The sequence below is a fragment of the Panthera tigris genome, chromosome A2 (assembly GCF_018350195.1).
Source record: "Panthera tigris isolate Pti1 chromosome A2, P.tigris_Pti1_mat1.1, whole genome shotgun sequence".
Classification (NCBI taxonomy): domain Eukaryota; kingdom Metazoa; phylum Chordata; class Mammalia; order Carnivora; family Felidae; genus Panthera; species Panthera tigris.
In genome coordinates, this window is record NC_056661.1 from 14,082,865 (window position 1) to 14,099,743 (window position 16,879).

The 16,879-nt window shown below is 55.0% G+C and overlaps 1 protein-coding gene across 2 annotated transcripts in view; it reads left to right on the forward strand.

Annotated features, from left to right (window-relative positions):
* Positions 1-16,709, forward strand: part of UPF1 (UPF1 RNA helicase and ATPase) — a 37,111-nt gene extending 20,402 nt beyond the window's left edge. The window contains exons 6-24 of one of the 2 annotated variants that reach the window (XM_042978652.1): positions 805-966; positions 1,617-1,734; positions 1,890-1,988; positions 2,462-2,570; positions 2,740-2,899; positions 3,016-3,134; positions 3,595-3,759; positions 3,861-3,975; positions 4,467-4,610; positions 5,280-5,493; positions 8,193-8,310; positions 8,976-9,132; positions 9,791-9,933; positions 11,075-11,249; positions 11,781-11,862; positions 13,255-13,416; positions 13,552-13,769; positions 14,142-14,264; positions 14,860-16,709. In XM_042978652.1, coding sequence (XP_042834586.1) covers positions 805-966; positions 1,617-1,734; positions 1,890-1,988; positions 2,462-2,570; positions 2,740-2,899; positions 3,016-3,134; positions 3,595-3,759; positions 3,861-3,975; positions 4,467-4,610; positions 5,280-5,493; positions 8,193-8,310; positions 8,976-9,132; positions 9,791-9,933; positions 11,075-11,249; positions 11,781-11,862; positions 13,255-13,416; positions 13,552-13,769; positions 14,142-14,261 — 2,580 coding nt within the window. In that variant the 3' untranslated portion in view covers positions 14,262-14,264; positions 14,860-16,709. The remainder of the gene's footprint in view (positions 1-804; positions 967-1,616; positions 1,735-1,889; positions 1,989-2,461; positions 2,571-2,739; positions 2,900-3,015; positions 3,135-3,594; positions 3,760-3,860; positions 3,976-4,466; positions 4,611-5,279; positions 5,494-8,192; positions 8,311-8,975; positions 9,133-9,790; positions 9,934-11,074; positions 11,250-11,780; positions 11,863-13,254; positions 13,417-13,551; positions 13,770-14,141; positions 14,265-14,859) is intronic. The other variant, XM_042978653.1, reaches the window with a different exon arrangement.
* The last annotated feature ends 170 nt before the right edge of the window (positions 16,710-16,879 follow it).

The following is a 16,879-nucleotide window of genomic DNA, read 5'->3' on the forward strand; positions in this document are numbered from 1 at the left end:
AGACAGATGGTCCGAAGCAGGCTCTGCACTGACAGCACAGAGCCCGATGCGGGGCTCAGACTCATGAACCATGAGATCATGACGTGAGCTGAAGTCGAACACTTAACTGACTGAGCCGCCCAGGTGCCCCTAATCCGAAATCTTAAATGTGAATTTATTTTTGAGTGCAAGTCAGAATATTTCTGCAGTGTCATCTAGCAGGGTACCTTTCTGCTTCGATTTTCAGGTTGCCAGATTTATAAACGTTTCCTGTTTATATCCCCACAGCCCAGATACTGTTCTGTCCCGGCCAGGGAAGAGTGTGTCACCCCCGTCGGTGCAGCACAGGGTCAGAAAGAAGGGGGGGGGTGCTCCCCTTTTGTTTACACACCCAGGGAACTAGTCTTTCTTGTACCCCAAAAGAAGTATTTTCTCTCCTAGTTCAGGGGCTAGGCATTGGTTGGAGGATGCGGCCATTTGATGGTATAGGTGCGTCAGGCCGTGTGCTTGGGGTGTCATTGCCAATATTCGCCCTGCTGGTGTAGCCCTGGGCAGAGGAGGGTTAGGAGCAATGGCTGAAGTTTGAGCAAAGACCCGGGCCAGCGTCTGCCTCCCTGTGCCACATACACTTCCTCATACGAGGGCTCTCCTTGTGGGGTGGACGCCACTGACTGCTGGTGCCCTTCTCTGTGTCAGGCCAACGTCGACTCATTCTGAGAGGTCACGGATATGCTCTGTTCTTCCGGTGACTAGTGAGCTCGTGTGTGGTTCCTGTCGTATGTCGGTGAAAATGGGCAAGAACATGGTGTGGCGCTTGTGTTGTAGGAAAATCCTTCTGCCACCCTGGAGGATCTGGAGAAGCCCGGTGTGGATGAGGAGCCGCAGCACGTCCTCTTGCGGTACGAGGACGCCTACCAGTACCAGAACATATTCGGCCCTCTGGTCAAGCTGGAGGCCGACTACGATAAGAAACTGAAAGAGTCCCAGGTGATGTGTGTGCAGGAGGGTTTCGGTCGTTTTAACACAGCGTCTCTCCTAAGGTCTGGGGAGGGCAGTTTCCTCTGCAAACTGCGGACGCTGACGCGGGCTGAGGCACAGTGCCCTGAGAGACAGAACGGTGGATTGAGGGCAGGCGAGGGCGTGACCCTCGGGCAGACGCCCGGTCACTCTGAGCTAAACACCGGCCTGAGTGTTTTCTGATTTAAAATCCAACAAAAATCCCTCACAGTTGGGTTCGCAGCCTTTGCCCACAGCTACAAGAGTCGGACCCGAGGAGCCATGGCACGCTGAGGGCGCTCCTCGTACCAGTTCCACGAAGAACACGTAGGAAGTGGGAGCTCCGAGGATCAGCTGTCAGCCTCCTTCTCCCTCTGCAGTTCACAGAGAAGCCGCCTCCAAGAGCAGACATCGCGTGGGGGTCTCCTGGTCAACTTGAGTGGGTTCTGGGGGTCCTAACGGCTTCTCTTCTGGATATGCCCTTGTCGGTGTTTCAGGCTGTTGGGTGCTGCTCGCTGTACCCCGACGTCATGGCTCGTAAGGTTGCCATAGGGCACACACCTGTGGAAACCCAGACACGAGGAGTCCAGGCCTGTGTCTGTGTCTCAGGCTAACAGGGGTCTTATCTTTCATGTGCTCAGACTCAAGATAACATCACGGTCAGGTGGGACCTGGGCCTTAACAAGAAGAGAATCGCCTACTTCACTTTGCCCAAGACTGACTCTGGTAATGAGGATTTAGTCATAATTTGGTTAAGAGGTGATTTTAAGTTTTAAAATATTTGTGACCATAAGTAGCATAAAATTCCTAGTTTCTCCCTTGTAAAGTGTCCCTTAATTTGTTTAAACTCTTCATGGTGGCAGCCTCGGCACATGTTGAAAACGCTAACTTTCTTGTTGTCTTTTTTCTGGAAGACATGCGGCTCATGCAGGGAGATGAGATATGCCTGAGGTACAAAGGGGATCTGGCACCCCTGTGGAAAGGGATCGGCCACGTCATCAAGGTCCCTGATAGTATCCTTTGAGTAAAGAAAGACGAGCTTGTCCTGAGCGCCGCAGATGGAAGAAAGGGCGTCTTGGGCGGCCATGGCTGGAGGTGCCCCTTTGAGGGGAGTTTGCCGCCGAGCCCTTTCTTCGGCTGCACCGAGGGCGTGCGGTCTGCTTCAGACCGGTCAAAGAGCGGCTTTGCCTGAGGCCAGGGTGCTCCCAGCTCTGCACCCCGGGGCTCTGTGGAAGTTCCTTCAGAAGCCCGCCGGCCGGGGTGGGGCCGCTCCGTGCCTGCACTGCCCCAGTGCGCCCAGGGAGGGTGCGGGAGCTGGCTGTAGTGAGCCACACACAGCGGCGTCTGTCCGCGAGCGCCTGGGGCAGCCTGGCCTTCTCTGTTTGGCGCAGAGGAGGGGGCTCTCTCCTCAGTAGCCTAATGAAAAGTCTCCTCAGAAAGGTAAACCCGGCTTTTGACAAAGATGAAACTTAACTCAGTGGCACAGATTATGGCGATGAGATCGCCATTGAGCTTCGGAGCAGTGTGGGCGCCCCTGTGGAGGTGACTCACAACTTCCAGGTGGATTTCGTGTGGAAGTCAACCTCATTTGATAGGTATGTCCACCTCGCCCCCTGCGGGCGCACCTGCCACCTGCTGTGCAGTCGGTCACTTGCTGTTGGCGCAGGCACTGCCTTCAGCACCTGGATGATTCTCTGCATCCCAGAGGGCAAGACTTCACCCGTCTGGGTCGTGCGTGTTGCTGACCCTGAGCTTTCCTTCCAGGATGCAGAGTGCTTTGAAAACGTTTGCTGTGGATGAGACCTCCGTGTCAGGCTACATCTACCACAAACTGCTCGGCCACGAGGTGGAGGATGTGATCATCAAGTGCCAGCTGCCGAAACGCTTCACGGCACAGGGGCTCCCAGACCTCAACCACTCCCAGGTTCTCACTTTTTCAGGGGGGCGGAAGGGGCCTGGCCTGGCCGGCAGAGCCTGCCGGGTGGGTGGCCCTCCACTCGGCGGGGGCGGCTGCAGCCTAAAAGCTGCTTGTGTCTGAAGGTTTACGCTGTGAAGACTGTGCTGCAGAGACCACTGAGCCTGATTCAGGGGCCACCGGGCACGGGGAAGACCGTGACCTCTGCCACCATCGTCTACCACCTGGCTCGGCAGGGCAACGGGTAGGGCTCAGCACGGCCCGAGGTGGAGAGAGGGAGGCCTGTCTGCTAGGCTGCCCGGGGGCTATTTTTTGTATTATTCGTATGAGGTCTGGCCTTTATGGTCGCTTTTAACAAGAAAGCCTGCTGCTCTGGTAAAGGCGGTGGATGGGTTGACGTATCCTGAGTTTTGTGCCTGTGTGCTTCGAGGGGCTTTGAAAGTCTTCACGGTGCAGACGGGAGGGTGAGGATGCGGGACCCAGTAGCACTGCTGCGCGAGAGAAGTGTAGAAACCAGGTGGGTACAGGACGCTCCGCAGACCGGTCGGGTTTTGTAGCTCCTTCAGCTTTGTTCACTCCTGGCGTTAGTCTTAGATTGCGAGCGGGTTCCACTACCTGTGATTCAGAAGGCCAGTGCTGGCAGTTGGCGTTTCCTGAATTTCCCCTGGGCGAGTCCTGAGACGTCTGTTCACGTTGTGTTGAAGGCCTGTGCTCGTCTGTGCTCCGAGTAACATAGCTGTGGATCAGCTGACTGAGAAGATCCACCAGACTGGGCTGAAAGTCGTGCGGCTCTGCGCGAAGAGCCGTGAGGCCATTGATTCCCCGGTGTCATTCCTGGCCCTGCACAACCAGATCAGGAACATGGATAGGTGGGTGTTGAGCCGCCTGCCTCGAGCGTGGTGCTTCTCCCGCGTGCGGGCCCTGGCGGCGCCTGCCTCCTGTGCCCGCTCACGTGTTGCTGTGCCTCCAGCATGCCGGAGCTACAGAAGCTGCAGCAGCTGAAGGACGAGACTGGGGAGCTGTCCTCTGCCGACGAGAAGCGGTACCGGGCCCTGAAGCGCACCGCCGAGCGGGAGCTGCTCATGGTGAGCTCTTACCTGTGGGGTGGTGTCGTGTTCGGTTTGGCTGTGGGAACTGTTTGAGTTTGCCAAGCGTAGGATGGCATCTCCAGGTCAGGTTTTTTGTGGTTTTTTTTTTTTTTTGCTTTTGAGAGAGAACTTCCATACCTCCCGTATTTACCTTCACTGTGGTTGTGCACCTTGGCCGGGAGGTGGGTCTGCAACATTCTCCTGCTCTTTTTTAACAAACTAAGGTTTCCCTGGCTCTGCATTGCCTCTCAGAGGCTGTCTTGAGGCACAGAACCATTTCTGTGCTGAGGGGTTATTCTGATGAAGTTCATCAACTTAGGATCTCAAAAGTTAGTGTCCCTGCAGCCTAGACCTAGAGATTGTTTGGGTGGGACAGCCTGTTGCCATAGGTGTCAGGGTTGGGGGGTGGTCCGTGTCCTGTCCCTTCTGCCCTTTGGGGCCTGGCAACATTTACCGTGCCCTGAGGCCTCGCCTGCTCTCATTTCCAGAATGCAGATGTCATCTGCTGCACGTGTGTGGGTGCAGGGGACCCGAGGCTCGCCAAGATGCAGTTCCGCTCCATCTTAATTGACGAGAGCACCCAGGCCACCGAACCAGAGTGCATGGTCCCTGTGGTTCTTGGCGCCAAGCAGGTGGGCCATGTCACGTTCGCTGTAGTCCTGTTTGAAAACCAGTGGGTATTCTCTTGTTCGGTTTCATGTAACTTTCAGTGCTGGAGGTTTATTTTTGGTAATGCTCTGTAATGCCATATGATGTCCTGGCAGAGCAGAGGGATGCGTGGAGGGTCCGCTGAGGGGTTCTTGGAAAGATGGGTGACACAGAGAGCTCTTTGGGTCCAAGTGCATGTCTGTGTGTCTCATATACAGGTCTCCCCCACCGTCCGAGAGTAAAGAATTCCCTTGAAGCCTCTCATAAGCCAAAATGGGATAAAGTGAAGAACATCCCCGCTTTCCAAAAATTCGCATTACACCATTCTGCTTTTACAAAAGGCCCGTGTTAGTTCCTGTTTTTGACAACCAAAATAAATTGGCAGAGGATTTGTGCTTTTACGGAAAAAGCCATTAGCATACTAACGTGGTCTTTTGTGAAAGAGAGGTGGCATAACACGAACCTTTTTGGGAAAGCCTGGATACCTGTATGTGGCGGCAGGTTTTCTGGCGCCTGGTCAGATGGTACTGCTTGAATTCGCGCGGCTGGGTGGTTGTGTCTCAGGGCCCCTCAGGGCCCCTTAGTACCCCGTGAGTGGGTGTCTAGGCGGTTTCGTACTTGAGCTCCTCACCTGTGTGGGCTTCTCGCCACAGCTCATCCTCGTGGGCGACCACTGCCAGCTGGGCCCTGTGGTGATGTGCAAGAAGGCCGCCAAGGCTGGACTGTCCCAGTCGCTCTTCGAGCGCCTGGTAGTGCTGGGCATCCGTCCCATCCGCCTCCAGGTCCAGTATCGGATGCACCCAGCGCTCAGTGCCTTCCCGTCCAACATCTTCTACGAGGGCTCTCTTCAGAACGGCGTCACCGCAGGTAGTGCTCGGCCCACAGTGGGGCCTGGGGTGACGGAACCTGTTGTCACTGCCTACCCGGCCTTATGTGCTGATCGCTTGTGTGTAGGGGGCACCTCAGAGAGGCACAGTGGTCAGAGGGACAGGATGTCGTCCACTCTGGAGTATGGGATGTCCTTGGGGTGTGGGCGAGGGGAGCTCATGTCCTTGCAGAATGCAGTCACTGTCTGAGAGTTCACACCCGGGGGCTTATCACACAGCAGGCAGAAGAGGAGATGGCAGAGCTGACGGCCCCTCTAACTCCTTGCCCTGTTGAGGTTCTCAAAGCCCAGGCCCCAGGAGCTCACGGCACTGAAGTCCGAGCTACTCTCATAGTAACACTGAGGCGTCACGTGCCCTTTTACCGTGCTGACACTGGTGCTGAGGGTGCAGGAGCAACCCTGGAGGGCTGGCCGGTGCCTCAGCATGAGTGGGGACAGTGCTGCCAGCCAGCCTGTGGCTTCAAGGAAAACAGTTGACAGTATTTACCACCAGCGATAAAACCTGAGGGTTCAAATGAAAATCAGAGTTTTGGAAATCTCCTGTCCCTGTCCTGAGCTGACCAAGTCTTCTCAATGCTGAGAAGCTTTTCTGATGAGATCTGTGGTGGTGACAAATGTCTGTGAAGACTGTAAATCTTTAGGAGCTCTGCTTGACTTGGTGAGCAAGTACTTCCCATTTGACAGCCAGCAGGGGTGTTACAAAGTCAAAGGCCATCCTGAGGGCACGGCGGAGGAGAAAGGCTCTCTTGTCACCATTCTGCAGGGTAACCTCCTGTCCAGCTTTGGTGTGGAATCTTGCAGAACTCCACAGTTGTGGAGAAAGTTCTGAGACACTCTTCCCTTTCCCAGCTGCATGCATCTGTGAGGCCTGATCGCCCTACTGCAAGGGCTCACGGGAGACTGAGTACGGAAGCAGAGTCAGCTGAATTGTGAACTGAGTAGCAAAACCTCAGAGATAATATTAGCAGGACATACTACTTTTCGTTAAAAATATTTTTGCTAATGTGTTTAAAGGAATTTGTATTTTATATTTCTAGGTTTCAAAATACAGTAAATGTCAGTAGATACAACCCATGGAATTGGGAGCTGTTTGCATTCCTCACCTTTTCAGAATGTAAACGGGCCCTGAGACTGGCGTTCTTAATGTCTGGTTAATGCCGCAGCCTGCCCTGTCGGCCTTGTCTGGCCTGCTGTGTGGGTGAGGTGGAGGCTGAAAGCGCACGCCTGACCAGGGCCGTGCAGCCACTGCACAGTACAGCCCTGGGAGTTGATGGTGCTGTTATTACTACCGTCACCGTGAGACTTAGAACATCACTGGTCCATTGGGTGGTGGGGCTAGGAAAGGCCAGGCCAAATGGAGCTTGTTTGCAATTTGACAGTAGCTGGGAGAGCCATCACTTAGCTCTCATTCAGGCCCTTGCCGGCCCTGCTCTGCCTCCTTCCGTGGCATTGGCTTTGTGGGGTAGAGGGAGTGGGAGTGGTGGTTCCCTGCTGTGTCCTCTGTGCCCAGCACGTAGTCAGCACCCAGTAAAGCTCATGTTTTTAACTTCATTGAAGTGTAAAGAAGTGCCCAAATCCTAAGTGCCTAGCTTAGCGAGTTTCCACTGAGTGAACACTCTTGTATGATTAGCTTCTGAACCCAAAACACAACCTGACCATCTTCCAGGAGCCCCGTTGGGCCCTGAGGTGATCCCTGTCCAGGGCAGTGCTGGCACCAGCCCAGACCCATTCTTGGAGTGGCCTGACATCAGCTGTGGCAGGAGCATTTGCACTAAGACTGGCAGGCGCTATAGAGCGGCCCCTGCCCCCACCACCCTCCGTGGTTAAATGCTTGCCAGCAGCCCCTGGGCTAATGAGCCACCAAGCTAGCCAGTTGGCTCCTGGATGTGATCTCTTTCTCAGCTTGACACAAAGGGGGTCATTGATCTTAGGCTGTTTGGATGCAAAAGTAACATTTTTCTCATGCTGATCTGTTGATTAGATGCAGCTCCAAAGTTCCCAAAGGGATGGGTGGGGTATATGAACGGACAAGCCAGTTTTTAAGATTAAAAGGAAATGTTTAGGACCCAGAATGGCCAAGGTGAACGTGAAGACCACAGTGAAGGCGCTGGCTTAACACTATCAGATGTCACAAGTTACTGCAAAACTGCAGTTGCCAGGATACTGTGGACATAGTGCCCAAGACAGAGTCTGGGGGCAGACTCACCCATCATAGACCTTGATCTGTGACGGGATGAGGTGGACTCGACCGTGTCATCCACAGAGGCCCATTGTAGGGGCTTATGAATCCTTTAAGGCACTGCAGTGAAGCTTCCAGATGAAAATAATATTTTTGTGGCCCTGAAGTAGGCAGAGGTTTCTTAAACAGGCCACAGAAAGCACCAACCAGTGAGATCTGTTCAGTGGGTAAGCTGGCTTGGTGCATCAGGCAGCTGGGTGTTGGTATGCATGGCTTCACTGCATCCTGGGTGTTTGGGGGCAGTGGACCCGACCCACTCTGATGGCCTCCCCAGGGTCCCATGGACCAGGAGCTCCTGCCCGGGGCTGCTGCTTCCTGTTCCATCATGTACCTCTGACTGTGCTGTCACGGTCTCTGCGTTGCTCCATTTGTGCTCAGTCCAGATAGGCTGTGGCTTTTTTCTCTAATGTGAAGTGTTGCCTCTTCCCTCCCTGATGACAGCGGATCGAGTGAAGAAGGGGTTTGACTTCCAGTGGCCCCAACCTGATAAGCCAATGTTCTTCTACGTGACCCAGGGCCAAGAGGAGATCGCCAGCTCAGGCACCTCCTACCTTAACAGGTAAGCAGACTCAACTGTGGCGTTTACAAGCTTCGTTGGTAGCTTGGCACGTGGCCACTCACCACTTGCTAATGTGTTCATTTCTTAACCCAGTGCTAAAACTTGCCCTTGCCCTCCTTGTCCTCATTCTGTTTGGACACCTACACCAACATCTTATTTCCATCTTGCACTTTCAGTATGTATTTTTTCTATTGAGCAGATCTTCCTTTCTTTCTTTTAAAGAATTGTATAATTTTATTTTTTATCATCTCTCGGCCTTTTGGCTAAGATCAAGTGTAATTTCATTTTTTAACATCTGTTTATTTTGAAAGAGAGTGTGCACAAACAGGGGAGGGGCAGAGAGAGAGGAGAGAAAGAATCCCAAGCAGGCTCTGCACTTTTCACGCAGAGCCCTACAAGGGGCTCGATCCCACAAACTGAGATCGTGACCTGGGCAGAAATCAAGAGTCGGGTGCTTGACCGAGCCACCCAGGCACCCCTGTTGAGCAAATATTTCTAAGCCCACGTGTGAGCCATTTCTCTCCCCTTGTGACTCCCTTGGTAAATGATGTGCGCCGGACAGGGCCTTCACAGGGCCACCCTGGAGGTGGGACTTGTCCCCATACCTCCCACAGCCTCAGGAGCCCACCGGTACAGCCCAGGAACTGAAAGGCTAATTTTCGTAGGACGGAAGCTGCAAATGTGGAGAAGATCACCACGAAGCTGCTAAAGGCGGGTGCCAAGCCTGACCAGATCGGCATCATCACACCCTATGAGGGCCAGCGCTCCTACCTGGTGCAGTACATGCAGTTCAGCGGCTCCTTGCACACCAAGCTCTACCAGGTGCACACCTGATCCGGTCTGTTGGGTCCCCACATAGGAGCTGACCTTGACCTGATCTCCTGGCCCGGGAATGTGAACTGGCATAGTTTTGTGAAGGCGCCAGGTTCCCTCAGGTTATTCTCAGGATAGTTTTCAGAGCAAAACTTAAAATAATCCCAGGTTGAACACTGTAGTGTAGTTGTTAGCATTAGCCTTACAGTGGATATTACATAGTCGTGAAGACGCTGTTCACTGTTGTGTCAGCTCCTAGATAAAACCTCCAGAATACAGGACAAGATAATTATTTCTCTGTGTGGAAGTGAACTAAAATGCAAAGTAAGACAAGCGGTCTCTCTTCTGTTAACTTGGGTACAGTCTAACGTTTTTTGTGATAGGCATGTATGCTTTCATTATTGGGAAACAAATTGCCAAGGTTAAAAAGACAACCAAAGCACAGGAAGGCTAGGAGAGTGGGGCTGGGGAGTGGGAAGGCCCAGTGGGAGCAGGCCTAGCCAAAGGGACCCCCTCCTCGCTCCCCAGAGGTGCACTGAGCAGGGGGCTCTGCAGGCTTTGGGTCCCAGGCTTACTGGTGGGATGGGACGGTGCGTCTCAACACAGTTCACACAGTCTGAGGGTCCTTGAAGGCAGCCAACTGACTATGACCATGTGTCCCTTGTAGGAGGTGGAGATTGCCAGTGTGGACGCGTTCCAGGGACGAGAGAAGGACTTCATCATCCTTTCCTGTGTGCGAGCCAACGAGCACCAAGGCATTGGGTTTTTAAACGACCCCAGGCGGCTTAATGTGGCTCTGACCAGAGCAAGGTATGGAGGACTAAGTCCCCTTGGACCTTGCCAGTGGTCGGGTGCCTCGTTCCTGCCATGGGAGTTCTTCAGATGGACTTTTCCCTTGGAATCTGGAGCTGGGAGGGTCCACCCGAGAGCTGATCCTTGCCTGGTCGTCCTCTTCCTGTGATTAGTCCTCACATCACACCCTTACAGGGCCGGGGTGGGGCTTCAGCAGCCTGAGGTCAGAGCACTCACAAGCAGCAATCTAGAAAGAATGCCTCCCTGCAAGACACTTTTGTTTATTGTCCTGTTGGGTTTCTGTGGCCTCAGTTTTGTGGGACGTGTCATCTCGGCCCTTTTGACCTAAGATCAAAACGCAGTAGCATGGGTTGTGTCCCTGTAGAGACTTTTAATCCATGAAATCTAATCTTTTGGTCCTGGAGTGTAACCTTTTTTGAAACAGTGATGATAGCAGAGGGCACCCAGAGAATTAGGTGGCCTCCTGTGTCACCCTTGAGTAAAACCAGACCACAGCTGCCCTCATACGTTGGTTCCTTCCCCTGTCAGGCAGGGTATCTTGGTTTTTGTCTGTTACCCCCCTCCCCCCTTCTAAGGTGCTCTCGTTTGGTGGCCAACAGTGGGGGTCCAAGTTCAACTTGGGGGTCTTGCCACGGCTAGGTGAGGGTGAGCATCTGCCAGAAGCCAGGCCCTGGCTTGGGTGTTGAGTTCCATGCCCCAGCTTGTCAGGGTTCCTGAGGCCCCAGAGTCTGCTGGGACTGCCGATAACTTCCCAGGAGGCCGACTTATGGCTGCGGAGAGACTCGTCTGTGAGCTCATCTGCTCATTGTTGTGTTTTGACATCTGGATTCCTTAGAAACTGCCTGCAGATCTATCCAGTGCACTGTTGGCAGCTTGCAGGGTGGGCTCCATTGCCAGGTCACCATGACCAGCAACCTACCTGTCCATCCCCAGGCCTCACGTTGGGCACTGTCACAGGCAGGCCAGGCGTCTGGGGAGGGATTTAGTCGGTGGGATGAGAGGAGAGCGGCCTGGGCTTGGCTCCTCTCACCTTGGATGTGGATTTTGAGTTTGTTCAGTCTCTCCTCACTGTTCTTCGTGGTGTTCTGCTCACCGTGCAGAACCCTGAACACCGCGTTCTTGGGCCCACACCTTGCAGGTATGGGGTCATTATCGTGGGCAACCCAAAGGCCTTGTCCAAGCAGCCACTCTGGAACCACCTGCTGAACTACTACAAGGAGCAGAAGGTGCTGGTGGAGGGGCCCCTGAACAACCTTCGGGAGAGCCTCATGCAGTTCAGCAAGCCCAGGAAGCTGGTCAACACCATCAACCCGGTGAGCACTGGCTGCGGGTGGCCAGAAAGGGGTGGAGGAAGACTGTGCCAAGAACCCCCTTCTCCCCAGGCCGGTGTCCTGGCACATGGTAATGGGCAATGGCAGGTATGACCTGTAGTAGGTGTGAGCCGAGGGAGAACACACGTGTGTGTGTACTGGAGTGATCACGCTGGCCTTTGCCCCAGAGCTCTCCCGGCCCAGGTCTCACAAGCATTCTTAGGCCTGTTTGGACATAGCCTTTAGGGATACAAAGTCATGGGTGGCGCCTAGGAGTTGAACGCAGGCAGTTAGGAAACCTTGTGAAGCCGGGGTGCTCTGGGGGACTTAGAAGCGGTGATGCTGCTTGATGTGAAGCCTGGAGACAAACATTCAGCACCAAAGGCCAGATCTGTGGAGGAGGGGTGGGCAAGGCCCAGCAAGCCTCAGCGTTGGCCTAGTCATGGCCTGGAAGGTGGCCAAGCCATCACATCTTCAGAAAGTTCTTCCTTGTGTCAAGGTGATAAATTCCTCACCTATCTAAACCCTTTGCAGGGAGCCCGCTTCATGACAACAGCCATGTATGATGCTCGGGAGGCCATTATCCCAGGATCAGTCTATGATCGGAGCAGCCAGGGTGAGTCTGCTCTGTGGGGGGGACCACACTGCCCTGTGGATGTTGATCATTCCCACGCCTGCACCTTTTGGCTCGGTCACTCCTGGGGTGATCTCCCAAACCTCAGTCCACAGAAACCTGCCTGATGAAGAGAGTTCCTTCTTGCTTTCCCTTGCCTGAAATCAAAGAATTGGTCTTTGTCCGTTTCTAAATACAAAATGTTTTTTAAATACCATAGCTCTGCCTTGTAGAGGTCTCCAGGCAGATACTGTAGCGCTGCCCGTTTGCTCCCGTGCCGCAGGCCGCAGCGCTCCCCACCCACCCCGCCGTTTGCTCACCTCCTCAGCGGGAGGGGCACTCCTGCAGCACCTCCAGGCCCCCCACGGTCTTGGTTCTGGTTTCACTGCCTTCCCCAAGTTTCTGCTTGTTTTCTCAGACTGCTCTCTTGTGTGGGGTCTCTGTGTCCTAAGGCTGAGCCTTAACTCTTGCTGCATGGAGTACCTCCTCTCGCTGGAGCCAGTGTCTAGATCGTTCCCATTCATTCCCCGGGTCCCTGCTTCCTGGGACGCTTCCCTGCACCAGTCTCTACAGAAGGTGACAGCCTCGCCCAGGTGCTTGGGGCCACATGCCCGCATTTTACATTGAGCCTTGTCCCCTCATGTACTCACTGGCCATCCTGGGGCCAGGTATGCCCTGGCAGCTGGTCTTGTGTGAAGTGGGCGAACCCCCTTTCCTCGCTTGCCTGTTAACTCCGATTGCTGGGTTCAGGTGACAAATCTCATTGGCACATCCAGTGAGTTGTCGTGTAGTTGAGGGTACTCTGGGCCCATCCTTCGTCCTTGAGCGCACTGTGGGCCCAGCTGAGGCTCTCGACCCTTGGGGGCAGACCAGAAGGTCACATTCTCGTGCCTCAGCAGCTCACTTTGGCTCCCCAGCCCCTAGGGCAGCTCTGTGCAGATTGGGACATCCCTAGCCTTGGGGGTACCGGGGGGCCTTTGCCTTCGTAGGATCCACTAGTCTGTCAGCTCAGGGGTTTTCCGTGGAGTGGTGGAGACGGGGGTGCGTGTAATACGAATAAAAAGTTTGCCCTACAAAGGACTCTTTTTTTTTCCCCCCCAGTTGGAAATGAAGTGTAGTTTGGATGCTTGTAAGCCATTGATTCTCCAAATCCCGTGAGAGAAAAGCTTGTTCCCAGGAGCCAGCCCCAGGGAGGCTATCGAGAGTGGGGGTTGAGTTGTGAGATTCTGTATCGGGTGGCCTCGTTACAGGACCTCACGAAGAAACGCTGTGGCAGTCAGAGCAGTGACAGGACAAGATGGACATTCCGACCATTCCGACTGCCATTTGGGGGCCAGGCAATAGGCTCGTTTGGATATGGCCAGTGACACCTGCTGTCTACCTTGTGTCTTGCAGGCCGGCCCTCAAACATGTACTTCCAGACCCACGACCAGATCGGCATGATCAGTGCGGGACCCAGCCACGTGGCTGCCATGAACATTCCCATCCCTTTCAACCTGGTCATGCCACCCATGCCACCACCAGGGTATTTTGGACAAGCCAACGGGCCAGCCGCAGGTGAGCGCGCCAGGCAGCAGCACCGAGGACAAAGCGCATTGGTGTCGGAGTTTGTTCACATCTGGGCTTTGAGCGGTTGGGCCGGTCTGTCAGGTGCAGACCTCCTTCAAGGAACCCTGGACTGCTGTCTTTCAGGCCGGGGTACCCCAAAAGGCAAGACTGGTCGTGGGGGGCGCCAGAAGAACCGCTTTGGGCTCCCTGGACCCAGCCAGACGAATCTCCCCAACAGCCAGGCCAGCCAGGATGTGGCATCACAGCCCTTCTCCCAGGGCGCCCTGACACAGGGCTACATCTCCATGAGCCAGCCCTCCCAGATGAGCCAGCCCGGCCTCTCCCAGCCCGAGCTGTCCCAGGTGAGCCAGCAGCAGAGAAGTCAGGACAGTCGGAAGGAGCCCTCCCCATATGCAGACCTCACACGCTCCCCTCTAGCGGCCTGAGCACGCCTCTCAGAAGGATGGCCTCCTACGTATCCTACCCTTGGCAGGGGGTACTGTGGGGTCTGGAACATTACCTCTCCGATCTTGTCTTAAGCGGTGGTTCGGGTTACCTGTGTTCTGTCAAAAGGTAACCAGTGTGGGTCCTGTGCCGCTTAGGCTTCAGAAGCGAGCTGCCCAGATCCTTCTCTGGGGCTGGTGAGGGGCCAGACATGGAGCAGGTTCTTGCGGCTGCAAGGATTTTAGCACATCCTCTGCTCGGGTGCTTATTTCCCCAACTTTGTTTTTCAGGACAGTTACCTTGGCGATGAGTTTAAGTCACAGATTGATGTGGCGCTGTCGCAAGACTCCACGTACCAAGGGGAGCGGGCGTACCAGCACGGCGGAGTGACAGGGCTGTCCCAGTACTAGAAGGCAAGCTGATCCCTGCAGGAGGTCGTCACCAGTAACTGGATTTGATGGGAGATTTGGGAAATGCGTGGGAGGGCTCTCAAGACCCCCAGAGGCCAGCTTGTCCTTTGAACTGTCATTTTCTCTCCCTGTACATCTGCTCGTGGCAGTGGGAGGATGGGAGCTTCATACACACGTCTCTGCATCCTAGTCCCTCCTGAGAGAGTCCTAGAACTCCGCGAGGAAGGGCTGGATGTGGGAGTCCTGGCGGAGGGGCACCTCTGCAGGAGGGCCTTCCGGGTTCCTTGAAAGCCCTGTCATGTGGTTCCCCTGACTGTGGCGTGACCAGAGCTGGGCGAGCATGGGCCCGGTCCCCTATCCGTGCGTGTGCTGGGGAGGTGGGGTGCTGGTGCCGCTGACAGAGGAGGCCCCTTAAACTCTCGGCTTCCTTCTCTCTGGGTGGGGAGTCACTAGGCTGGGCACCCAGCTTCTGAGGTTCCGCTTCACGGGTGCAGAGGGAAGTGGGGGGAAGAGCCCCGCACCTTCTAGCTGCCCAGCTGCGTGGGGCTCTGCCTTCTCTGACGGCCCCTTGCCTCCCTCCCTCCCTCCCTCCCCACAGGTGGCGGCGGAAGAGCTAAGCTATGTGGCTTAGTCCATCAGCATCTTATTCTGGGTAATAAAAAATAAAAATAAATGGATACCTGTTTTCCACTGCTAAAACTGAAGCACCACTGTGAGCAACAGGAGAGGGAGAGGAGCACCCGAGGGAGAGAGGAGCCCGAGACAGAGCGAGCGCCCACTGCTGGCCCGCGGCGGCGAGGAGAAGGAGAAGGGAGAGCGGGAGGCGGGCGGCCACGGAGGACCGCCCGCCAGCGAGCCCTGCCAGCCCCGCTCGCCAAGGAGGCCCAGCGCTCGCCGCGTCCACACCTGGGTCTGCGACCAGGGCGGAGGGAGGAAGACCCTCATCTCAGAGTAGCCCTTTCCTCTGTTCTTTTCTTTCTGTTTCTCTTTTATTGAAAGGGGACTACGTTCTAGCAGGAAAAACTTCGCATTTCTGTGCCGAGCAGGCTCCTTGCCGGGGCGGCCATGCCGGGAGAGCCCCGAGGAGGTGTGGGTTCTGTCCACACCAGCTCTGAAACTGCCCTGGTCACGCTGCCTGTGTTCTAAGAGGGTTTCATTTAAAGAAAACACGGTGTTTTGGGTTTTTCTGTTTGTTTTTTAAAGATTCTTTCAAAGGAGTACTGAAAAACATACTTTCCTGAGTTTGTCTCTCAAATCTTAGTGGTGGACCTGGAAGATGTGAGAAGCTTCCAGGAACGAAGTTTAAACGAGCCAACACATCTCAAGATTAGGATCAACACCTGTGACGGGATCGCGAGGAGGATTTTTGTTTTCAGTTTTAGCTTCCGGCGGCTTCTCCCTGCACGTCAGGGCGGTGAGAGAGCACCGTCTCGTCCCGGGCCAGGCAGCCCCAGTCTCCGCTGGACTCTGAGAAGCAAAGTGCTTCCTACACGCGGTGGACTCGCGCCCCACCCTGGGAGGGGCCTTGGGCAGGACTGGCTGTGAGGCCAGAGGGTGAGGAGGTGGCTATTCTCTGGCCAGTGGCTTCTTCCCTAGGGTCCTTCCTGAGGATTTGATGGAAGACAGCAGCAGCCAAGAGGACCCATCCCCAGGGAGGCACCCACGGTCCCCGTGGCTGGTTAGACACGCTGAGTGCCCCACTCACCCTGTTCTCCACCCCACCCTCCAAGTTGGGAGCCCCTCTACCTGTGGGCACAGGTGTGATAGGGTGGAGTGATTTCTGCTTTTGGGGGGGGGGGGGGAAGGAGCATGTATCAGAAATAGGTTGGTTCTGTGCCGAGGGGGCTTGGGCCACAACACAGGAAGTTACTGTAGCTGGGAGAGCCACCCCCAGCTCCTTGCGCACCACGGTGGGGTAGTACTGTCTCCCTGGCAACCACCTATTTGGGGACCATTCCCTGCCTATCCAGGCCCTGGTGACCCTGCCCCCCCCCCCCCAGCTTCCCCGTCCCTGTGAGGCGAACACTGGCCCTGATCTCAAAGCCTCCAGATTCCAGCTCGTACGTGGGAGACGGGGACACACAGGCCACCTTCCTTCTGGCAAGGCCTCTTATTTATTACCATTGCTGTAGGGCTTTCGGTTTCCCCCTTCTTTTGATAGGCCACATAGAGGCATAGAGTTTGGATAGGTTTCCGCTATGACCCCTTGTGCGACACACCCCGTGGGCGACACCTGCGCCCACCCACCCACCCACCCACCTGCCCTGTTCTGTTCCCTTGGAATGCCTTGCCTCTGCTTTGTGCTGTTTGCTTTGTTCTTCACCTTCATAGCAGCAGTTAATTCTGAGTTTTCCAAATCAAGGAGCATATGTACCAAGGCAATGTAACTTTTGATTTCTGGTCAATTTGTTTTAAGCTCTATTGTCACCAATAAAATCTTAATTAACAGCTCTTGTGTTCACACCGGGACAGATCAACTGCAGGGAGAAGGCAGAGCACTTGGTCTGGGGACCTGGCTGGTTGGGAGCCTTGGGGTCACCTGGATGGCAAAGCTGAGAATGGCCCGATGTGCACAGCAGGGACTAGGGGGTGACCTCGGTGCAGTGGGCAGTTCCCAG